The sequence below is a fragment of the Thalassophryne amazonica genome, chromosome 2 (genome assembly GCF_902500255.1).
Source record: "Thalassophryne amazonica chromosome 2, fThaAma1.1, whole genome shotgun sequence".
Classification (NCBI taxonomy): domain Eukaryota; kingdom Metazoa; phylum Chordata; class Actinopteri; order Batrachoidiformes; family Batrachoididae; genus Thalassophryne; species Thalassophryne amazonica.
The window spans coordinates 93,330,460-93,356,072 of NC_047104.1; the positions used below are offsets into that span (position 1 = coordinate 93,330,460).

At 44.0% G+C, this 25,613-nt stretch overlaps 1 protein-coding gene across 1 annotated transcript in view; it reads right to left on the bottom strand.

Moving 5' to 3' along the window:
- Positions 1–25,613, bottom strand: part of LOC117527211 (stereocilin-like) — a 131,560-nt gene that overhangs the window by 21,084 nt on the left and 84,863 nt on the right. Inside the window, 2 exon segments of the mRNA XM_034189429.1 lie at positions 13,923–14,065; positions 14,144–14,299. Of these exon segments, the coding sequence (XP_034045320.1) occupies positions 13,923–14,065; positions 14,144–14,299 (299 nt within the window).

Sequence of the window (25,613 nt, forward strand, 5' to 3'; positions counted from 1 at the left end):
TCACTTCTCAAATATCAGTGTGTTCATCTGCTATATGCAGGGTTGGGTAGGATTACTTTGACATGTAATCCAAAAGTAATCAGATTACAAGTAATCCAAATACATACATGTAATCCACATGTATTCTTTCAAAGTAATCCTACCCAACCTTGGCTATATGACATATTTAACTGAAATTTCTGATCCAGACAACCAATGATTTATAAAGGAAAATCATGATTGACCCGATACAGAAGGACATTAGTCGATGGTCATCACTTACATTGGATCTTGGTTCAAGAATAGACAGTGAAGTTTAATATTTTACCAAGATTTTTATATTTTTTTATGGCACTGCCCATTATAATTCCAGACTCACATTTTGTTACTTGGAACAAACTAATTTCACGTTTTATATGGGCAGGTGCCAGACCAAGGGTCAAATTTAAAACACTCCAAATATGTAAAGAAAGTGGTGGCTTGGCTGTTCCTAATCCGAAAGAATATTATTTTGCAGCCCAATTAAGAAATATAGCATGTTGGTGTTCTCCTGAATTTGAAACAGAATGGAAACAAATTGAGATAGATTTAGAGCCTATACCACCAATGGCGGGAGACAGTATGTACAAGCCAAATAACAAAAACTGTATTGTAAAGAACACTTTATTTATATGGCATAGAATAATCAGAAAATATAATTTGTTGAAGACAGCTGGCATTTTGGTCTGGCCCTCCTTCTTTTCACGGTTTCAACCAGGCAAGTTGGATTCCACATTCTCAACTTGGAAAGAAAAAAGGTTTATCAGCTCTGTGTACATTTATGGAGGGAAATACTTTTAAATCTTTTGGAAAATTGAAAGTACAGTAGAATTTAATTTGGATAATTCAGACTTATTCAGATATCTGCAGGTTCGTCATTTTTATAATGTTGAAATTAAATCTGATGACCCCAGCACAAATAATGTTTTTTTTAAAGTATTCACAGACGCATATAAACTTTTACCTAGTAACACAGTATCCAAACTCTATAGAGGGCTGAAAAACAAAAAGGTAATAACACATTTTATATAAAATCTAAATGGGAAGAAGAACTCAGCATTGTCCTGTTAGAGGGCGATTGGCTCAAGATGTGCAATACACAACAAACCACAACAAGCTCCAAAAGGTGGAGGGAATTTGGGTGGAAGTGCCTCATGCGATTCTTCATTACCCCTCAAATTACAGCTAAAGTACAAGGGTTTGATCAGCTGTGTTGGAGACAATGTGGTCACTTGAATGCCAATCACTCTCGCATTTTTTGGACATGTACAAAATTAAAATCTTTCTGGGACAATGTATTTGAAACAACACAAAGTATTTTCTCATATGCAATTCCCAAGGATCCCCAAATCTATCTCCTGGGCCTTCTAACAGAAAAGGTTTTCAGAAAAAGGACATGTACCTTTTTAAAGTTTTGTCAGTTGCATCGAAAAAAGCTACCACAAGGAACTGGATTAAACCCAACCCTCCAAGTCTTAATCACTGGCTGGACATTATAGAAGAAATCTACATTATGGAGAAACTGACCTTTTCCCTTAGACTTAAAGGACATGTCTTTTTAAAACGCTGGAAAAAATGGTTAGAATACACACAAAATGTAAACTAAATGTAAACAGTGACCCACATGTTTTGTTTGTTTTGTTACTGCAAAAACCCCAATAAAAAATTAGTATATAAAATAAAAAAAATCAAAAAAAAAAATCATGAAAATTATCAGGGGTGCCCAAACGTTTGCATAAAACTGTATAACTTACCAGTTTCACATTTTTAACCCATAAACATATGAATAATTTGGTATGTGTGGTCACTTTGAGTGATGGGTATTGTGTGCTGTGAGCTGAGTCCAGAGCCCTACTAACAGAAGCTGCCAGCCATGATTGGTAGCTGTTGTATACTGAACAGTTTTACTACAAATATCTGTAATAATATGTCTGGATGATGTGGAGAGAGTACATCAGGAAGTGCCAGAGATTAGTAATGATGAACTGAGGGTTGCTATGAAGAGGATGAAGAGTGGAAAGGCAGTCGGTCCAGATGACATTCCAGTAGAGACATGGAAATGTCTAGAAGAGATGGCAGTGGAGTTTCTAACCAGACTGTTTAATAAAATCTTGGAAAGTGAGAGGATGCCTGAGGAGTGGAGATGAAATGTGATGATTCCTATTTTTAAGAACAAGGGTGATGTGCAGAGCTGCAGTAACTACAGAGGCATTAAGCTGATCAGCCACAGCATGACATTATGGGAAAGAGTAGTAGAAGCTCGACTTAGAAAACAGGTGAAGATCTGTAAGCAGCAGTATGGTTTCATGCTGAAAAAGAGCACACGATGCAATGTTGCTCTGAGAGTACTGGTGGAGAAGCATAGAGGAGGCCAGGAGTTGCATTGTGTGTTTCTGGACAGGTTGACGGACGAGCTCAGACAGGAGTTTCCATGGAGTATGATGTTTGCAGATGACATTGTGATCTGTAGTGAGAGGTACAGAGCAGTTGGATCTATCCTGGAGATGTGGAGATATGTTCTGGAGAGAAAGAGGAAGTGAAAGTCGTAAGAGTACATATGTGTGATTGAGAGGGAGCCAGTGGAATAGTGCAAATACAAGGAGTAAAAAGTGGTGAAAGTTGAAGAGTTTAAATACTTGGGGTCAACTGTTCAAATGGAGAGTGTGGTAAAGAGATGAAGAGGAGAGTGCAGGCAGGGTCGAGTGGGTGGAGAAAGGTGGCAGGAGGGATTGTGATAGAAGAATATCTGCAAGAGTGAACGGAAAGTCTACAAGACAGTTGTACGGCTTAGAGACAGTGACACTAACAAAAAGAAAAGGAGGCAGAGCTGGAGGTGGCAGAGCTGAAGATGTTGAGATTCTCTTTGGGGGTGATGAGAATGGACAGGATTAGGGATGAACATATCAGAGGGACAGCTCAGGTGAGACACTTCGAGATAAAGTCTAACAGGTGAGATTGAGATGGTTTGGACATGTGCAGAGGACAGACCCAGGGTATATAGGGAGAAAGATGCTGAGGATGGAGCCCCAGACCGGAGGAGAAGACGGAGGCCAAGCAGAGGTTTATGGATGTGTGACGGAAGACATGCAGGTGGCTGGTGTGACAACAGAAGAAGATGCAGAAGACAGGGTGAGATGGAACTGATTGATCAGCTGTGATGACCCCTAATGGGAGCAGCCAAAGGAAGAAGAGGAGTACCGTTAGCTCTGTTAGCGGGTGTTGGTAGCTTGGAGACATTAGCACTCCTGTTTCTTCACAGTTACTGAGGCAATATAATAATATAATAATTTATATATTATATATAATTTATAATACCTGCATCCAAGCCACCAGGTTTAAAAAACATTTCCCAGTCTGCAAAAAATATGGTTTAATAAAACACTCAAAGCTAAAGCCTGTTGGCTTTAGCTTGTTTGGTAACTCTAATATGGGGGTGGATTCGGACTTCATTCATCATGCCCAGGTCATGCAAGGTCTTACCCAAGCTCACCTCTTATCCATTTATGAGTTGGCTGGGATTTAAGGCCGTTTTACATTGGATGTGACAGATGCGCAAAAATACTGTGTCTGCATGTGCAAAATGTCCAAAGCTGCCAGGTTTGTAAAGACGCATGAAAAAAGCAAAGGGGGGAAAGTGTGTAAACACAAACTATTCGAGTGATAACCAGATTAGCAGAAGAACTAGCGGAATTTCTGACGAAGGTCAACCTGCTGGGATGAGGAATTTTCTACAGTGACCAGCCACCAATGAGCCCCGGTAAATCCTGCAGCAACGAAAGGGTTAAGCTGAAGCAGGCGGCCTCACTGAGCCGACACACTCCGACATTCTCCACATCTGGACATATTACGCAGACCCAGTTTGTCCAATGGAACGTCTGCAAATTTGTCTAAAGGGCCTTTCACACTGCATGCGTTCAGGGCATTAAACGTGTGCAGTGTGAAAGGCCCATAAGCTGTGTTAGTAATATGAAATAGCGTGTGACATTAGTGCACCACTGAACACTCAGTTTTATAGGCTAACATCAGCCTAGCCTTTAGCAGCAGGCCGACTTAGCTTGTGCTGGCTGAATTTTTATGAATTCGTATAAATTGTCCTCACAGTGCTTTGGTGGCACAAGGGGTTAGTGGTTAGCACTGTTGCGTCACAGCAAGAAGGTTGTGGGATCACTTCTTGGCCTTTCTGTGTGGAGTTTGCACATTTTCCCATGTCTGTGTGGGTTTCCTCCGGGCACTTTGGTTTCCATCCACAATCAAAAAACATGCTTATTTAGGGAACTGTCCCTGACCAAAGCAGCGTCTTTACATCTGGAGTTGGTCCCTGGGTGCCAGACTGTATCTTAGTGGTTGCCTTAACCCAGCCACTACACCCTGCTGTTGAGGTGGGTACCATTACTGAGGTATTACCTAGATTTACAGAATTTGATAGAATCTCATAGGGATGAGCGAGTACACCATCTGTATCTGTTCAACCATCTAAATGAAAATTCAGTAAGGTATATCTTATATATTATATTCCAATTCTAAGGTGGAACTATGCCAGTATACAAAGGTATATCTAAATATCTAAAAAGAAAGAGTAAAATAGGAGAGTAGAAAAGAGTAGAGTAGAGCCACTTAGGTGCCTGGTCGTGAGAACCAGGGATGGTACGTTAAAAAGATCTGTATCTGTACTCGGCGTGGGTGTGGCCTAAACCAGAAGTGGGTGTGGTTTAGTCAGAAATGGGTGGGGCTTAAATCAGTACATTATTTTAAGCCTGAAATTGATATGGATTGATCAGAAGTTGTTATACTTATTTGAAAACGATTTACAGAACAGCCTCAAATTTGAGATTCAAATCAATGATTTTGATCACAAACGTAAGACAACTATTTACCGACCAAGTTTTTTAGGAACTCAGAACATCAATATTCTTAAGTGTATGAATTAATATTTACAGCAGCCCACAATTGAGATTCAATGTTTTTGATCACAATAGTAAAGAAGCTATTTTACAGAACAAGTTTTTTATAAACTCGGAACATGAATATTCTTAAACTGTATGAATGAATAACAGAACAGCCTCAGAATTGACTTTCAATGTAGTAGGAAATTATGAACTACTTATGCAGTAACAACAGTTGTCATACTCAACACAACTTTATTTTTATTATTATTTTTGTTATTTTGATCAAACTGTGATTTTTCTTTTCCAATTATTTATTTATTGTTACTACCTAACATTCTTGACATTTTTTTCCCCACACAGTTAAACAATGTTGATTACGGTGTCTGTGTGTGTGTCTGTGTGACTGAGTGAGAGAGAGAGAGAGAGAGAGGAGAGAGAGAGGTTTTCTAAGACATTATTTTTTAATGATCTGTGTGAACTTGGTGATTCATGCAAACATCCAGTGATGGCAAACAGGGAAATAATATGTCAGCCAAGTTCACTGTATTTTTCTCAAAAGCACCGCGTTCAGTACAAAATTTTCCAACTGACTTTATATCACCAGTCAAACTAAGAGCAAACAAATGGTTAAAAAAACCCGACTGGAGTGAAGGCAGTGACCGACACAACGCGAGCCGTTTTCAGGTCAAATGCACCGCTTACCTTACGAAACAAGTTCGCCAAGTGACTTTAAATACCATACAAACCAAAAGAGGTGAATTTAAGAAAACCTAAGGAGTACTGAGTGAGAATCGTGAGGTAGAGTCAAGCCAAGCACAGAGAGAGAGAGAGATCAGTTCCTGTGTGTGTGTGTGTGTGGTGTGGTGTGTGTGTTGTGTGGTTGTGGTGTGTGGTTTGTGTGTGTGTGTGTGTGTGTGTGTGTGTGTGTGTGTGTGTGAGAGAGAGTGAGGTTCAGGTGCAGAGAGTGTCTGTGTAGGGAGGGGCGGGCGCTGTGTGTGACTGGCCAATCACAGAGCGTGAAGACAGTCAGTTACCTAATCATGATTTTCCTTCAACGCGAGCACGAGTTTTACTTGTATCATGCTCGTGCTCATCAAAAATGCTTTATCTGTACCGGATACTCATCTGAAAAGTGTATCCAGCTCAACTCTAGTATCTTATTAGGTGTGCTGACGAGACCTGTAACGTCTACAAAAAGCACAACCTGCTTATTTGATCCAATACCAACAAAACTGTTTAAGGACCTGTGGCCCACTCTTTGGCTAACTGTGTTGGAAATTATTAATCTCTCATTAACCTCTGGATCTTTTCCTAAATGTTTCAAATCTGCAGTGATTAAACCATTACTTAAGAAATCTAATCTTGACCCTAGTGTACTGAAAAACTCTAGGCCAATATCAAACCTATCATTTGTGTTGTGTGGCTGGGGGGGCCTGGCTGCCTTTTGTTTCTGTTTTCTGTCCTGTCTTTTGTTTTTCCTTCCAGGTGGCTTGCATTTGGGACTGAGTGGCTGTGTAGCTGAGTTTATCAGGACCTCACCCTGATCACCTGAGGCTGATCACCTGCGGCTCGTCAGGACTCACAGCTGTGGTGCATCTACAATGGATTGGAACATGGTGGCATTTAAGACTGGAGTACACAGTGTGTATTTGCCAGAGACTCGACCTTGTGACCAGACGGGTGAGATCGTCGTCTCAAGAGCCATCTCATCAGTGGATGCAGAGAACGTCCAGGTTTGATGCATGGTCTGTGAAAGAGGAGGGGGTGAGGTCTCACGCTCGTCAGCACACTTCCTGAGGTACGTTAGATTTTGTGACTAACATTTATACAGTCAGTAAATGTGGTGTCCCTCACACCTTATTATAATGAGCTGTATGTTGGTCGTTTAAATCAGCTTCCACTGCAGTGGAGTTTTGTGAACAGGGTGTTCTATGCCTGCAGGGTGGGAAGCTGATTTGCAATTAAGCCAGGAAGTGTTTGCTGTTTGTACACCTTTGAGCGGTCCCTCTGTGTGTAGAGTGTGGACTCACATGATGATTTCTTCTTTCACAGACTCGGTTTGTCGCGGCCACCTGGGGGGTGTCGGCGGGGTCCTTGGGTCCGAACTGGTTCTGGCTCCGGACTGTTTTGTGCTGCTGGGAGCACACCGCAAATCCGCCACGCCAGACCGCGCACTTATTTGTTTGTATTTTTTCACATCACTGTTATGTTTATTAAACTCTGTTATCCTTTGTACCGTGCGCTGCTTATTTTATACTGGGTCCTTCAAACGCTGGTCGGTTCTCCGGGCTGCATCCGACACATAACAATTTAGCTCTAAAATTCTGGAAAAGGTGGTTTCACGGCAGCTCGTGGACCACCTTTTGGATTTGGACACCACTACAATTCTGGTGCTGTTAGATCTCAGTGCTGCGTGATACCGTGGATCATCATATTCTACGATAGGCTGAAGAATCATTTTGGGATTACTGGGAGTGCCCTTGCATGGTTGACATCATACCTGACCAGTCGTTCTGTTTCGTACAATAACACTACCTCTAACCTTAGTAGCATGGACGTTGGGGTTTCACAGGGGTCCATCTTAGTCCCCCTGCTTTTCACCCTTTATATAGCACCCCTTGGGCATATATTGCGGCATTTTAAGATTACCTTTCATTGCTATGCTGATGATACTCAGTTATACATGCCGATAACTGCCGATAATCTCATCCACATAAAATCCTTAGAAGACTGCCTTGCATCTGTGAAAAGCTGGATGTCTAGCAACTTCTTATTTTTAAACTCTCATGAGACTGAAATGATGGTTCTTGGTCCAGTGAGACATCGGCATCAATTTGACCAGCTAACACTTAGCCTAGGCTCGTGTGTCATACATCTCACTGACAAAGTGAGGAACCTTGGGGTCATTTTTGATCCTACATTGTCCTTTGACCTCCACATTAGAAATATTAGGAGGACTGCTTTCTTCCACCTGCGAAATATAGCAAAGATTCGTCCCATCCTGTCTATGGCTGATGCTGAGACCCTGATTCATGCGTTTGTCTCTTCTAGATGGACTACTGCAATGTTCTATTTTATGGTTTACCGCAGTCCAGCATTAGGGGTTTCCAACTGGTTCAAAATGCTGCTGCGCAGACTTTTGACACAAAGGAGACAGTTTACCACATTACCACCATTTTGGCATCTCTTCATTGACTTCCTGTCCCTGTTGTGTGGGCCGCCAGAAGAGGAGGTAACTGCTGGCCCACCACCAGAAGGCGCCCTGCCTGAAGTGCGGGCTTCAGGCACGAGAGGGCGCTGCCGCCCACGGACACAGCCGGGTGACAGCTGTTACTCGTTACTTCCTGACAGCTGTCACTCATTCTTCATCACCCCTCACTCCATAAAACCCAGACGTCATCTCACCCTCATCGCCGAGAATTCGTACTCATTGAAGGTAATATCCTCAGCTGTTTTGTGTTACAATATATCTGTATATTGTGAGTGTTTGCAGGAGTACCGGTTCCTCTAGCTATGGAAGCTGAGTGAGTGCAGGACGGCACTCTTTTCCCCTGAGGAATCACTGCGGTACTCATCACATATTGAGTGAGAGATGGAGGGGCATTCCCACCGTTGTTGTTACTGGGTGTACACCACCCACACTTGACTGTCTTTGTTGGCCTGTACCACCTGTGCCAGGGGCAAGGCTGACCACAAAAGGAATTGGGACTCCTCCAGCCTCTGCCGGTGCCCTCATCGCCCCTGGTCCCACATCGGCCTGGACTTCATCACGGGCCTCCCACCGTCCCAGGGCAACACCACCATCCTCACGATAGTGGACCAGTTCTCCAGGCGGCCCACTTCGTGGCCCTCTCCGAAGCTCCCGACGGCCCAGGAGATGCAGACCTCCTGGTCCACCACGTTGTGCGTCTGCAGGGGATACCATCAGACATCGTCTCGGATCGTGGTCCTCAGTTCTCTTCCCAAGTCTGGAGGAGTTTCTGCAGGGAACTGGGGGCCACCATGATCTCTCATCCGGGTACCACCCTCAGACAAACGGACAGGCAGAGCGGGCTAACCAGGAGCTGGAGCAGGCCCTCCGCTGCGTGACCTCCGCGCACCCGACGGCCTGGAGCAACCATCTGGCCTGGATTGAATACGCCCACAACAGCCAAGTTTCGTCTGCCACCGGCCTCTCCCCGTTTGAGGTGTGTTTGGGGTACCAGCCCCCATTGTTCCCACTCGTGGAGGGAGAGGTCGGAGTGCCCTCGGTCCAGGCCCACCTCCGGAGGTGCCGCCGGTGTGGCGGACTGCCCGTTCTGCCCTGTTGAAGGCCTGGACGAGGGCCAAGGCCCATGCAGATCGCCGGCGTTCCCCGGCCCTGCATACCAGCCGGGCAGGAGGTGTGGTTGTCGACCAAGGACATCCCGTTTCAAGTGGAATCACAAAAACTCAAGGACAGGTTTATTGGTCCATTTCCCATCCTCAAAGTCCTCAGTCCGGCCGCAGTGAAGCTAAAGCTGCCAGCTTCACTGCGGATCCACCCGGTTTTCCATGTGTCACGCCTCAAACCTCATCACACCTCACCGCTCTGCACCCCTGGACCTGCACCGCCTCCTGCCAAGATCATCGACAGGAGCCGACGCATGGTCCATGCCGGCTCCTGGACATCCGTCGAAAGGGTCGGGGGTTCCAGTATCTGGTGGACTGGGAGGGGTATGGACCCGAAGAATGCTCCTGGGTGAAGAGGAATTTCATCCTGGACCCGGTCCTCCTGGCCGATTTCTAAACCGTCACCCGGACAAGCCTGGTCCCGTTGAGGGGGGGTCCTGTTGTGTGGGCCGCTGAAGAGGAGGTACTGCTGGCCCACCACCACCAGATGGTGCCCTGCTTGAAGTGGGGGCTTCAAGCACGAGAGGGCGTCGGAACCAGTGGGAGTGACAGCTGTCACTCATCAACACCAGCTGTCACTCATCAACCACAACATCCATAAAAGCCGGACTGTAACTCCACCTCCCCGCCGAGAAATCAGCTACCACTCAGGTAACTTTCTCTGCAGTAATTACTGAGACTAAATATTGTTCTGTGTGCAGCCGTTTTCCTGTGGACACAGTCTTCTGCTGGATTGGCGTATAGTGTGGGTTTGCGACGTCTTTGCCTCTCACTCCTTCCAGGGAAGAGACTGACAGGAGCTGCACGGGTGATTCTGTGTCTGGAGGTGGAGGTTTTCCCTCCTGGAGGAATTAAGCACTGAAAGATTGCTGGGTGTGTATTCACACACCCACCATTAACTGTTTCTGTTTCTGCCAGCAGTACCGGGTCTGACTGCTGAAGACAGTGGCCACCTGGGGCGCAGCACTTGGCGGCTCCGGTGTTCTTCAGATCCGTTGGCGGTGGAAACTGTGTGGGATCCGGCTTTCTCTGGCCAGACGTCTTCTATCTTCGAGCCTGCCCACACATCACCTTGTGTATGATTGACCATCCTCATCCTCTGTTATTGTCTGTATTTCATTGTGCGATTCACAACATTAAATTGTTACTTTTTGGCTTATCCATTGTCCGTTCATTAACGCCCCCTGTTGTGGGTCCGTGTCACTACACTTTCACAACACTTGATTCAGCACACATGATTCAAATCCATATAGTTTTTGCAAAAAATAAAAAGGTCGGATAGTTTTCTAACAGACCTCGTATTTGAGTTGGAATCCCAATACATAGGACCTATCTGTAGTGCATAACTGTTTGATTATGTCTATGATTCAACAATGGTTTAAAGAAGACCGTTTCTCAAATACATCTTAGACCAAGACAACCTTTTTTCGTGTAGCTGCCATCTACCCAGTCAGGCATTTTTCGTTTTTCTTTGCTAATATCGAATATAGAATATTACGAAGCAAGCACAATCCACAAATCTTAAATCATCAACTCAAAAATTCACTTTTGTCTAAATTTCCAAAATGCATAGAATTAAGCTGAAAGTCCAAAACTTGTCAGAGCTCTGTCAGTCAAAGTGAATAAGAGAGTGGGTACAACTAAATGCACTCTAAAAAAGGAACTGCTGTCTCAACGAGAAAAACTGATGTAACAATTTGTGTTAAAGTTATTTCAACTCATTTATTTCAATTTTCAACTGAGATGTGTCAGCACTAAATATTGCTGAAAGAAGAGGAGTTTCCACATCCAAAGTCACAGGATTTTGGGAATTTCAGGCTGATTAACATTGAACCCAAAGTAGATTTAAACTAGAGCACCGCGCTCTTAGAGCACAAACCTTCGCCAACACTAGTTTCCAATTCTACAAATTTTTACCTTGGAAAAAGGTTTCAAGGTTACAGTCCTGTTAGAGGTAGCTTTTGTAAGTAAAAAGTAAGTCCCTTCGGCTGCTCCCTTGTTTGCACTCGGGGTCGCCACAGCAAATCCAAGGTGGATCTGCATGTTGAATTGGCACAGGTTTTACGCCGGATGCCCTTCCTAACGCAACTCCACATTACATGGAGAAATGTGGCAGGGGTGGGATTTGAACCTGGAGCCTTCTGAACTGAAACCAAGCGCATTAACCACTTGGCCACCACCCCTGCTTAGATGTAGCTTTTCATAAGTAAAATATAATACAATACAAAATATAGATCATAAGTGCTTTTCAGTGTTAAAATCAAGTATCTGCTAAATCTACATATGGATCAGATGTGGATCAAACAGTCTATTCATTGAAAGGACCAGTTTGCACCTCATTGTTACAAATGAAAGTGACTGAAGCACTTTTCATTATGATATAATGCCAATTTACACCAAATGGGGTTTTCATTTTCAGTCATTATTGCTTTTTCTTGATGCTGTTTGTCACTTCTGTCATTTTGACACACTAGGAGCAATGTGGACCCAATTTTAGCCTTTTTGGAGCTTTGCCATTTGTCTTGCCTTTCAAATATTTTATTGACCTTATTCATTACTCACCCTTTTCTGTTTAGTTTAGCAATGTATCAACTTCCTGTTACTTCACCAGAAAAGCAGAACTCAAACCTAACGTGTCAGTTCAGATTTGTCCTCACATGCAGCATTAACCTGTCATGATTGACATGGGAGGTGACAGTCTAGAGTTTAGAGAGGCAGGCTTGTTACCAAAGGGTCCTCGGATCAATTACATGTTAGACAGGAAAATCTTGGGCATGGTCCTTAATCCTCAAGTTCCTCCTGGTGTGTGGTTGAGCTCCTCACATGGCAACATGCCGACACCAATGCATGTGTGTCAGAACGAGTGAATGTGAGGCATTATTATAAAGTACTTTGAGCATCGGCATCAGATAGAAAAGCACTAGAGGAACGCAGTACATTTACTATTTATGAAATGTCTCAAATCTAAGAACATGTCATGTATCCATATTTAACATTATGTAGTCCCGCAAAAATGGGTGCTTAAAGACAGTAGTGTATTAACTAACTTAGCTTTTGTCACAGCAGTGGCTCCTTCAAGAGTACTGAGGAAGATGTCATGGCGCATTATGGTTCATGCCTTAATAACCTACAGCAGCTGAGTGAACAGGCCCAGAGGAGCCTTATTGCTCCTGGCAGTAAGTTGAGTGGGAAAAACTATTCAATTCAATTTATTTCATTTATTCAGCACCAAATCACAACAAAGCTGCCCCAAGGCACTTCACACTATTAACTTGTTTATCAATACATACAAGACACAAGCCAAAATAGGTGCCAATATGAAAATATTCAATAATGTTTCTGCCACCAATGTGGCAGAAACATTATTGGTTTTGTTTTGATGCTAATTTCATGTGGGTGCCAACCCCTCATCCACGTCGTGACACCCGGGTAACGGAACAAGTAGGGGATTGCCTGTAGGGGTGAAATACATGTGGCTGATGGCCGCTGCAGTAACTATGAAGGTTCAACAGGAACTCTGATCACAGGTTTGGCTAACAGAGCACTGGTGAAACAACAAAAAGTCCTCAACAGCGGATCAGGTGGTGGAGGGGTGATGGCTTGTAATGCAACTGGTGTGAAGGCAGATGAAGGTTACAGCAGGTTCTCAGACCCTGATCATCTGGGATTTGACACCTATCAGACCAGGCTAAGGATCTGTCAAGGTCCGTGTGCGTGATGAAATGCAACGACATTCCCATGTTAAATGAACCCACGTACAGCCGTCTCTAGATTGACTCTGGATGTAGATTTTCTCCTCATCCACCTACCCATCTGAGAATCCATCAAGAGAAAATCTTCCTTGACAATGATGAGTTGCCATGAATATCTCAAGTCTTTTTCAAGATATAAGCAACTATTCCAGTGTCCACAGTCAAGATCACTTGAGGGTGAAGGTCATATGTTTAGGTACCCATATCATCTTTGTATCCCTTACTGCCTCAAAATCACATATCTCATGTCCCAAATCAAGGCTATTTTGAAGCTGAAGAAGTAAGTTCAAAACACACCCATTCACGTCGGTGTTTACTCCTAGATTCAACATCGTGAAGCAGATGAGAGTCTATGACTGATCCTGAACGGGATGCAGGATACTTCCCCAGCTTATTTACAGCGGAGATATAGATGTGGAGATATAGATGAAGTGACTCGTCCAAGGACACAGACAAACAGCATCACTGTGAATAAAACCATGTGTGCATATTGGTATGTAGCCTAACTCATTCACGCACTGAGCTACTGGCTCAGTAGAAGAGTCAAGTCAAAACAAAATTTGAGGCATAAAACAACACAAACAACGCCCTCCTATAACTCTATCACATTTGTACAAGTGGTCATCTGGGAGGAGTGGCATTAACAAGATTCCCTGACACAATGATGAAATGGCAAACTCCGAAGCTACAACTCTTGCACAAAAAATGAAAATTTACAGGGCAAACTAAAATCTTCCATAATGAGAGTAAATCACACAAATAGAAGTGCTCATTGTTGCCTTGTTGGCATGGAAGTTGATTCATTTATGGTCTCATTAAAGATATGAGTTATATTTTCCTAACAAGATTTTTTTTGTTTAACTCAAAGAAGTCATGGATGAGGTATTTCACTGACCTCAGGTTGTACGGGTCCAGTTTGTTGATCTCTGAAGGGTACAGACCACAAATCAAGTGGCCAAATGTTGCCAGATCAATGGCCTTTAAGTTTCCCACTCTCTGTTTGCGCTTCTGCATCACACCCAGAATCACCGCTCTCATCTACAAAATGTCAAACACCACATATTTACATGTTACATTTGTTAACTGGTGGCTGCACATCAGGAGAAAAAAACTTGCCTTTTTATGGGTCCAGTTTGTCAGCATCCCAAGATGTGCCAGCACACCAGGCTCGGTGAGGTCAGTGTCATACAGCTCTCTCTCACCCATTCCAGTCACCACAGATCCTAGCGCCAGCACCTGCTCAGCTCTCAGCTCTCTCACGGGACTGAAGTACTGGTTTCAATGGGGGCAGAAACACATCAAAGACAGCTTATGTTGACATCACAGCATGACTCTCCGTTACAGTGCAGTGAGTGTTCATCGTCCTGTTTAAACACACTGCATTAAAGCAAACTGACATACATATATGTAACAATAATGGTCAGCTATGGGTTAAATGTGCAGTAATAAAGTGTTTTTCTAAAGCTTTGTGCTCCAGTGCTTACAAAAATACACAACCTGCCAAATACTGGCCCTTAAAAAACAATCAAATCGGCTCTTTTAGATTTAACACAGTTATACTGCCTTCACATGTTAACAGTAGAAAAAGTGTCATACTGGTCATTACAGTAGAATTACTATGATTTGCAGTGGTAGACAGTGATGTCATTTTTCAGCTTTAACGAGACGGACAATGTCGAATGGTTGCTTAAAAACTCAACTTTGTGTGAGGTGATAGCTTAATTCTTCTCTGTAACATCCAAACAAGGCAGTGCGGTGGCCTAGCGGTTAGTACTGTGGCCTCACAGCGAGATGGTTCTGGGACTGCTTCCCACCTGGTCCACTCTGTGTGGAGTTTACATGTTTTCCCTGTGTTGGTACGAGTTCCCTGACCATGCTCTGACTTTCTTCCACTTCCAAAGACATGGAGGTTAGGTGAGTTGAAAACTTTAAATTGACTGTAGGTGTGGTTATTTGTCTGTATGTGGCCCTGCGATAGTTGTTCAGCATGTACCTCACCTCTCACCCTATGTCTGCTGGGATAGGCTCCAGCTACTCCTTGACCCTTAATTAGAATAAATAGCGATATAAAATTAATGAATATGCAAGCTCCAACGGCTGGTCATCTGATATAACGTAACCCCGGAGGTCGAAAATATTGCAGTTCCTTGAATGGCCGCTTGAGGCTGGGTCCAAAAAGAAAATATTTTCCATAGAAGTCTATGTCCCATGACCAGTACAAAATCAAGGACCGAGATGTCGCCCGGTATGGCGGTGCCGGGTCCCCACCCTGGAGCTAGGCCTGGGGTTTGGGCTCGCTTGCGAGCGCCTGGTGGTCGGGCCTTAGCCCACGGGGCCCGGCCGGGCTCAGCCCGAAAGAGCGACGTGGGCCCGCCCTCCTGTGGGTTCACCACCTGCAGGGGACCATGAGGGTCGGGTGCAGAGAGGATTGGGTGGCAGTCGAGGGCGGGTGGCCCGGCGGCCCGGTCTACGCTCACAGCCCCTGGCTGTTGGGACGTGGAATGACACCTCACTGGGGGGGGAAGGAGCCTGAGCTTGAGCGGGAGGTTGAGAGATACTGACTAGAAATAGTTGGGCTCACCTCCACGCACAGCTTGGGCTCTGGTACCCAACTCGTGGAGAGGGGCTGGACGCTCCACTTTTCTGGCACTGCCCACAGGGAGAGGTGGAGAGCTGGGGTAGCATTGCTTATTGCTTACAGTGAGACCTGGAGGTGGGTGATTGGGAAGCACGGCCTCCCCGATCTGAACCCGAGTGGTGTTCAGTTGTTGGACCTCTGTGCTAGCCACAGTTTATCCATCGCAAACACCATGTTCGAGCACAGGGGTGTCCATAAGTGCACGTGGCACCAGGACACCATGAGCCGGAGGTCGATGATCGACTTTGTAGTCATATCATATGACCTTTGGCCACGTGTCTCAGACACTCGGGTGAAGAGAGGGGCTGAGCTGTCGACCGATCACCACCTGGTGAGTTGGATACGCTGGGAGGGGAAGAAGCCGGTCAGACCTGGCAGGCCCAAACGTATTGTGAGGGTCTGCTGGGAACGACTGGCGGAACCCTGTGTCAGCAAGGTCTTCAACTCCCACCTCCAGGAAAGCTTCTCCCAGATCCCAGGGGAGGCTGGAGACACGGAGTCCGAGTGGAACATGTTCTCCACCTCCATTGTCGATGCGGCCGCTTGTAGCTGTGGTCACAAGGACTCTGGTGCCTGTCACGGTGTCACCACTGAACCCAGTGGTGGACGCTGGAAGTAAGGGATGCCGTCAAGCTGAAGAAGGAGTCCTTCTTGTCTTTGTTGGTAAGTGGGACCCCGGAGGCAGCTGACAGGTACCGGCAGGCCAAGCAAGCTGCAGTCCGTGCGGTCGCAGAGGCAAAAACCCGGGTCTGGGATAAGTTCGGGGAGGCCATGGAGGAGGACTATCGGTCGGCCTTGAAGAAATTTTGGCAAACCGTCCGACGCCTCAGGAGGCGGAAGCAGCTCTCCACCAGCACTGTATACAGTGCGGGTGGGGAGCTGTTGACCCTGACTGGAGATGTTGTTGGGTGGTGGAAGGAATACTTCAAGGATCTCCCCAATCCCATCTTCTGAAAAGTATAATTTGCCAGCATTAATCAACAAGAAAAACAGAAGAAATACTAAGGTGATCGCCGGCCGCTAGCCCTAAGCTTCACTAAAAGACCCAGAATTTAGGTGAAGTTGAGGCCGCGGCCCACTTCAATTACTAATAACATGAATTAAAAGAGTAAAGAGCGTAAAACAAAACTGCACCAGTATGCTAGCCATATGAAAGGGAAAATAAGTGCGTCTTAAGTCTGGACTTGAAAGTCTCCACAGAATCTGATTGTTTTATTGACGCAGGGAGATCATTCCACAGGGAGATCATTCTTTCTAACCACCGAGGTGGTTAGAAAGCTCCTCGGTGGCAAGGCTCCTGGGGTGGATGAAATCCATCCTGAGCACCTTAAGTCTCTGGATGTTGTGGGACTGTCTTGGTTGACATGCCTCTGCAACATCGCGTGGCAGTCGTGGACAGTGCCTCTGGATTGGCAGACCGGGGTGGTGGTCCCTCTGTTTAAGAAGGGGGACCGGAGGGTGTGTTCCAACTACAGAGGGATCACACTCCTCAGCCTCCCTGGTAAGGTCTATTCCAGAGTACTGGAGAGGAGAATTCGACCGATAGTCGAACCTCGGATTCAGGAGGAGCAGTGTGGTTTTCGTCCTCGTCGCTGTTCACTGGACCAGCTCTACACACTCCATCGGGTGCTCGAGGGTTCATGGGAGTTTGTCCAACCAGTCCACATGTGCTTTGTGGATCTGGAGAAGGCATTCGACCGTGTCCCTCGGGGCACCCTGTGGGGGGTGCTCCAGGAGTACGGGATCCGAGGTCCTTTGCTAAGGGCTATCCGGTCCCTGTACGACTGCAGCAGGCGTTTGGTTCACATTGCCGGTAGTAAGTCAAACCTGTTTCCAGTGCACGTTGGCCTCCACCAGGGCTGCCTTTTGTCACCGGTTCTGTTCATTATCTTTGTGGACAGAATTTCTTGGCATAGCCAGGGTGTAGAGGGGGTACGGTTTGGGAACCACAATTCATCTCATCTCTCATCTCATCTGTTTGCGGACGACGTGGTTCTGTTGGCGTCGTCAAATCAGGACCTTCAGTGTGCACTGGCGCTGTTTGTAGCCGAGTGTGAAGCATCCGGGATGAAAATCAGCACCTCCAAATCCAAGGCCATGGTTCTCGACCGGAAAAAGGTGCCTTGCCCTCTTCAGGTCGGTGGAGTGTCCTTGCCTCAAGTGGAGGAGTTTAAGTATCTCGGGGTCTTGTTCATGAGCGAGGGACGGATGGAGCGTGAGATCGAAAGACAGATCGGTGCAGGGTCTGCAGTGATGCGGTCGCTGTATCGGACCGTTGTGGTGAAGAGAGAGCTGAGTAGGGGGGAAAAGCTCTCAATTTACTGATCGATCTATGTTCCGACCCTCACCTATGGTCATGAGATTTGGCTCATGACCAAAAGAACGAGATCACGAGTACAAGCGCCGAGATGAGTTTCCTCCGCAGGGTGGCTGGGGCACTTAGGGTGACGAGCTCGGTCACTCGGGAGGAGCTCGGAGTCGAGCCGCTGCTCCTCCATGTCGAAAGGAGCCAGTTGAGGTGGCATCCAGATGCCCCAAGGACGCCTCCGTTGGAGAGGTGTTCTGGGCACCTCCCATCGGGAGGAGGCCCCAGGGAAGACCCAGGACATGCTGGAGGGACAACGTTTCTCAGCTGGCTTGGAATGCCTCGGGGTTCCTCCGGAGGAGCTGGGGGAGGCGTGTGTGGATCGGGAGGTCTGGGCGGCTTTGCTTGAGCTGCTGCCCCCGCGACCCGACTCCGGATAAAGCGGAAGAAAATGGATGGATGGATGGATGGATGGTCTGTGTCAAACTTTACAGAAAGAAAAAAAACATTTACAGAAATAAAGATGTTTACAGGCCTGGTACAGAAGAACAGCTTTGGGTCTCTATAGCCCATTTCCTGTTCATGACAACTGTACAGAAGTGATTTTTAAAAATATATACAGTTGTATGCAAAGGTTTGGGCATCCCTGATGATTTCCATGATTTTCCTTTATAGATCATTGGTTGTTTGGATGAGAAATTTCAGTTAAATATATCATATACCAGACAAACACAGCAATATTTGAGAAGTGAAATGAAGTTTATAGGATTAGAGAAAGTGTGCAATAATTATTTAAAACAAAATTAGGCAGGGCATAATTTGGGCATGCTAACAGAAAAAAACTACATCATATTTAGTAGATCCTCCTTTTGCAGAAATAACAGCCTCTAAACACTTCTTATAGCTTCCAGTGGAGTCTGGATTCTGGTTGAAGGTATTTTGGACCATTCTTCTTTACAAACATCTCAGGTTTGTTGTTTCCAAGCATAGATGCCCCCGCTTAAAATCACACCACAGACTTTCAATAATATTCAGGTCTGGGGACTGAGATGGCTATTCCAGAACGTTGTACTTGTTCCTCTGCATGAATGTATTGTCTTGTTGAAAGATCCAGCCCCAGCGCAACTTCAGCTTTGCCACTGCTTCATGAACATGAATCAGTGGCAAAAGTTAAGGTAAATTAACCTTTGAAAAATCAGAGCAGGTTAAGAAAATTCTAGCCTGTCCCAAATCAAAGACATCAGTACTGGAGCACCACAGGGATGTGTGAGCTCACCTGTCCTTTTTACTTTATATACTAATGAGTGTTCAGCCAAGCACCCTGGGAACTATATTTTAAATATTCAGACGACTCAGCACTTCTGTGCTTACTTCAACAGAATGATGATTTGAATATCTATCATTCAGAGGTGAGGCAGTTTGTTGAGTGGTGTGATTCCAGTTACCTTACTTTAAATGTTAAAAAGACAGAGGAAGTCATTTTGATCCAAAGTTAGTTGGCAATCACAACCCTGTAATTATACACCAGCAACCAATCACACAGGTGCAATCGTACAAATATCTTGGTGTCTGTATAGACAGTTCCCTTACATGGAACACTCATGTTGACTGGTTATGTTCCCGCTTGAATCAACGACTATTTTCTACGGCGTTTGCGTTTTCATGGAGTCAACCAAAAAATTATGTTACTGTTTTATCAGGCAGTTCTTGAAAGCATTCTAAGATATGGCATAACCACTTGGTTTGGGAACCTTCCTGTGTCCCTAAGATCAAAATTAAACTACCTTGTTCTCACAGCAATGAAAATCATTGGTTTGAAACAGTATAACAATCCTCAGTCAATTTTTGATCAGTGCGTGATGAAGCAAGCGGACAGAATTCTTTCTGACTCCTCCCATGTTCTGCACACGCAATATGAGTTGCTACCATCGGGCCAGCGTTTCAGAGTCCCCCATTGCAGACTGAATAGATATAGGAACTCTTTTGTTCCTATATCAATCATAGCCCTTAACAAATATAATAAACACCGCTAACAATCAGGCACATTAGGAGGTTTTAGTACTTGTATGTTTTTTATTTATTTTTATTCTCTATTTATGTATTTATTTATTTATTGTTATGAACTGTTTATGTCTTGTTCTGTATCTTTGTATGGGTCATGATTTTTGAGAAGTCCAAGACAATTTCCCCATGGGGACATTAAAAGTATGTATGTATGTATGTATGTATGTATTAATCAATTAATCAATTTTTTTATATAGCGCCAATCACAACAAACAGTTGCCCCAAGGCGCTTTATATTGTAAGGCAAGGCCATACAATATCAATCAATCAATCAACTTTTTCTTATATAGCGCCAAATCACAACAAACAGTTGCCCCAAGGCGCTCCATATTGTAAGGCAAGGCCATACAATAACCATGAAAAACCCCCAACGGTCAAAACGACCCCCCTATGAGCAAGCACTTGGCCACAGTGGGAAGGAAAAACTCCCTTTTAACAGGAAGAAACCTCCAGCAGAACCAGGCTCAGGGAGGGGCAGTCTTCTGCTGAGACTGGTTGGGGCTGAGGGAAAGAACCAGGAACAAGACATGCCGAGAAGGGGGGCAGAGATCGATCACTAATGATTAAATGATGTATGTATGTATGTATGTATGTATGTGTGTGTGTGTGTGTATCTATCTATCTATCTATCTATCTATCTATCTATCTATCTATCTATCTATCTATCTATCTATCTATCTATCTATCTATCTATCTATCTATCTATCTATCTATCTATCTATCTATCTATCTATCTATCTATCTATCTATCTATCTATCTATCTATCTAACATTGTTCTCAAGAATCTGCTGATATTGACTGGAATGCATGTTACCCTCAACTTTAACAAGATTCCCAGTACCTACACTGGCCACACAGCCACACAGCATGATGGAACCACCTCCAAATTTTACTGTAGGTAGTAAGTGTTTTTCTTGGAATGCTGTGTTCTTTTTCAGCCATGCATACTACCCCTTGTTATGTCCAAATAACTCAATTTTAGTTTCACCAGTCCACAGCACCTTATTCCAAAATGAAGCTGGCTTCTCCAAATGTGCTTTAGCATACCTCAAGCGACTCTGTTTGTGGTGTATATGCAGAAAAGGCTTCCTCTGCATTACAGCATCATACAGCATCTCTTTGTGCAAAGTGCGCTGTATAGTTGAACGAGGCACAGAGACACTATCTGCAGCAAGACCATGTTGTAGGTCTTTGGAGCAGATCTGTGGATTGACTATGACTGTTCTCACCAGCCTTCGCTTCAGCTTATCTGAGATTTTTCTTGGCCTGCCACTTCAGGCCTTAACTACTACTGCGCCTGTGATCTTCCATTTCCTCACTATATATTCCTCACAGTGGAAACTGACAGCTGAAATCTCTGAGATAGCTTTTGTATCCTTCCCCTAAAACATGATGTTGAACTATCTTGTTTTCAGGTCATTTGAGAGTTGTTGAGAGGCTCCCATGTTGCCACTCATTAGAAGAGATGCAAAGAGGGGAAAGGGCCACCTTAATACCCTTTCTCATGATTGGATTCACCTGTATAAGGAGGTCAAGGGTCAATGAACTTACCAAACCAATTTTGTGTTCCAATAATTAGTGCTAAATGTATTCAAATCAATAAAATGACAAGGGTGCCCAGATTTATGCACCTGCCCAATTTTGTTTAAATAATTATTGCACACTTTCTGTAAATACTAGAAACTTCATTTCACTTCTCAAATATCAGTGTGTTCATCTGCTATATGCAGGGTTGGGTAGGATTACTTTGACATGTAATCCAAAAGTAATCAGATTACAAGTAATCCAAATACATACATGTAATCCACATGTATTCTTCAAGTAATACCTACCCAACCTTGGCTATATGACATATTTAACTGAAATTTCTGATCCAGACAACCAATGATTTATAAAGGAAAATCATGATTGACCCGATACAGAAGGACATTAGTCGATGGTCATCACTTACATTGGATCTTGGTTTCAAGAATAGACAGTGAAGTTTAATATTTTACCAAGATTTTTATATTTTTTTATGGCACTTGCCCATTATAATTCCAGACTCACATTTTGTTACTTGGAACAAACTAATTTCACGTTTTATATGGGCAGGTGCCAGACCAAGGGTCAAATTTAAAACACTCCAAATATGTAAAGAAAGTGGTGGCTTGGCTGTTCCTAATCCGAAAGAATATTATTTTGCAGCCCAATTAAGAAATATAGCATGTTGGTGTTCTCCTGAATTTGAAACAGAATGGAAACAAATTGAGATAGATTTAGAGCCTATACCACCAATGGCGGGAGACAGTAGTACAAGCCAAATAACAAAAACTGTATTGTAAAGAACACTTTATTTATATGGCATAGAATAATCAGAAAATATAATTTGTTGAAGACAGCTGGCATTTTGGTCTGGCCCTCCTTCTTTTCCACGGTTTCAACCAGGCAAGTTGGATTCCACATTCTCAACTTGGAAAGAAAAAAGGTTTATCAGCTCTGTGTACATTTATGGAGGGAAATACTTTTAAATCTTTTGGAAAATTGAAAGTACAGTAGAATTTAATTTGGATAATTCAGACTTATTCAGATATCTGCAGGTTCGTCATTTTTATAATGTTGAAATTAAATCTGATGACCCCAGCACAAATAATGTTTTTTTTAAAGTATTCACAGACGCATATAAACTTTTACCTAGTAACACAGTATCCAAACTCTATAGAGGGCTGAAAAAACAAAAAGGTAATAACACATTTTATATAAAATCTAAATGGGAAGAAGAACTCAGCATTGTCCTGTTAGAGGGCGATTGGCTCAAGATGTGCAATACACAACAAACCACAACAAGCTCCAAAAGGTGGAGGGAATTTGGGTGGAAGTGCCTCATGCGATTCTTCATTACCCCTCAAATTACAGCTAAAGTACAAGGGTTTGATCAGCTGTGTTGGAGACAATGTGGTCACTTGAATGCCAATCACTCTCGCATTTTTTGGACATGTACAAAATTAAAATCTTTCTGGGACAATGTATTTGAAACAACACAAAGTATTTTCTCATATGCAATTCCCAAGGATCCCCAAATCTATCTCCTGGGCCTTCTAACAGAAAAGGTTTTTCAGAAAAGGACATGTACCTTTTTAAAGTTTTGTCAGTTGCATCGAAAAAAGCTACCACAAGGAACTGGATTAAACCCAACCCTCCAAGTCTTAATCACTGGCTGGACATTATAGAAGAAATCTACATTATGGAGAAACTGACCTTTTCCCTTAGACTTAAAGGACATGTCTTTTTAAAACGCTGGAAAAAATGGTTAGAATACACACAAAATGTAAACTAAATGTAAACAGTGACCCACATGTTTTGTTTGTTTTGTTACTGCAAAAACCCCAATAAAAATTAGTATATAAAATAAAAAAAATCAAAAAAAAAAATCATGAAAATTATCAGGGGTGCCCAAACGTTTGCATAAAACTGTATAACTTACCAGTTTCACATTTTTAACCCATAAACATATGAATAATTTGGTATGTGTGGTCACTTTGAGTGATGGGTATTGTGTGCTGTGAGCTGAGTCCAGAGCCCTACTAACAGAAGCTGCCAGCCATGATTGGTAGCTGTTGTATACTGAACAGTTTTACTACAAATATCTGTAATAATATGTCTGGATGATGTGGAGAGAGTACATCAGGAAGTGCCAGAGATTAGTAATGATGAACTGAGGGTTGCTATGAAGAGGATGAAGAGTGGAAAGGCAGTCGGTCCAGATGACATTCCAGTAGAGACATGGAAATGTCTAGAAGAGATGGCAGTGGAGTTTCTAACCAGACTGTTTAATAAAATCTTGGAAAGTGAGAGGATGCCTGAGGAGTGGAGATGAAATGTGATGATTCCTATTTTTAAGAACAAGGGTGATGTGCAGAGCTGCAGTAACTACAGAGGCATTAAGCTGATCAGCCACAGCATGACATTATGGGAAAGAGTAGTAGAAGCTCGACTTAGAAAACAGGTGAAGATCTGTAAGCAGCAGTATGGTTTCATGCTGAAAAAGAGCACTACGATGCAATGTTTGCTCTGAGAGTACTGGTGGAGAAGCATAGAGAGGCCAGGAGTTGCATTGTGTGTTTCTGGACAGGTTGACGGACGAGCTCAGACAGGAGTTTCCATGGAGTATGATGTTTGCAGATGACATTGTGATCTGTAGTGAGAGTACAGAGCAGGTTGGATCTATCCTGGAGATGTGGAGATATGTTCTGGAGAGAAAAGGAATGAAAGTCAGTAAGAGTACATATGTGTGATTGAGAGGGAGCCCAGTGGAATAGTGCAAATACAAGGAGTAAAAAGTGGTGAAAGTTGAAGAGTTTAAATACTTGGGGTCAACTGTTCAAATGGAGAGTGTGGTAAAGAGATGAAGAGGAGAGTGCAGGCAGGGTCGAGTGGGTGGAGAAAGGTGGCAGGAGGGATTTGTGATAGAAGAATATCTGCAAGAGTGAACGGAAAGTCTACAGACAGTTGTACGGCTTAGAGACAGTGACACTAACAAAAAGAAAGGAGGCAGAGCTGGAGGTGGCAGAGCTGAAGATGTTGAGATTCTCTTTGGGGGTGATGAGAATGGACAGGATTAGGGATGAACTATCAGAGGGACAGCTCAGGTGAGGACACTTTCGAGATAAAGTCTAACAGGTGAGATTGAGATGGTTTGGACATGTGCAGAGGACAGACCCAGGGTATATAGGGAGAAAGATGCTGAGGATGGAGCACCAGACCGGAGGAGAAGACGGAGGCCAAAGCAGAGGTTTATGGATGTGTTGACGGAAGACATGCAGGTGGCTGGTGTGACAACAGAAGAAGATGCAGAAGACAGGGTGAGATGGAACTGATTGATCAGCTGTGATGACCCCTAATTGGGAGCAGCCAAAGGAAGAAGAGGAGTACCGTTAGCTCTGTTAGCGGGTGTTGGTAGCTTGGAGACATTAGCACTCCTGTTTCTTCACAGTTACTGAGGCAATATAATAATATAATAATTTATATTATATATAATTTATAAATACCTGCATCCAAGCCACCAGGTTTAAAAAACATTTCCCAGTCTGCAAAAAATATGGTTTAATAAAACACTCAAAGCTAAAGCCTGTTGGCTTTAGCTTGTTTGGTAACTCTAATATGGGGGTGGATTCGGACTTCATTCATCATGCCCCAGGTCATGCAAGGTCTTACCCAAGCTCACCTCTTATCCCATTTATGAGTTGGCTGGGATTTAAGGCCGTTTTACATTGGATGTGACAGATGCGCAAAAATACTGTGTCTGCATGTGCAAATGTCCAAAGCTGCCAGGTTTGTAAAGACGCATGAAAAAAAGCAAAGGAGGGGAAAGTGTGATAAACACAAACTATTCGAGTGATAACCAGATTAGCAGAAGAACTAGCGGAATTTCTGACGAAGGTCAACCTGCTGGGATGAGGAATTTTCTACAGTGACCAGCCACCAATGAGCCCCGGTAAATCCTGCAGCAACGAAAGGTTAAGCTGAAGCAGGCGGCCCTCACTGAGCCGACACACTCCGCATTCTCCACACTCTGGACATATTACGCAGACCCAGTTTG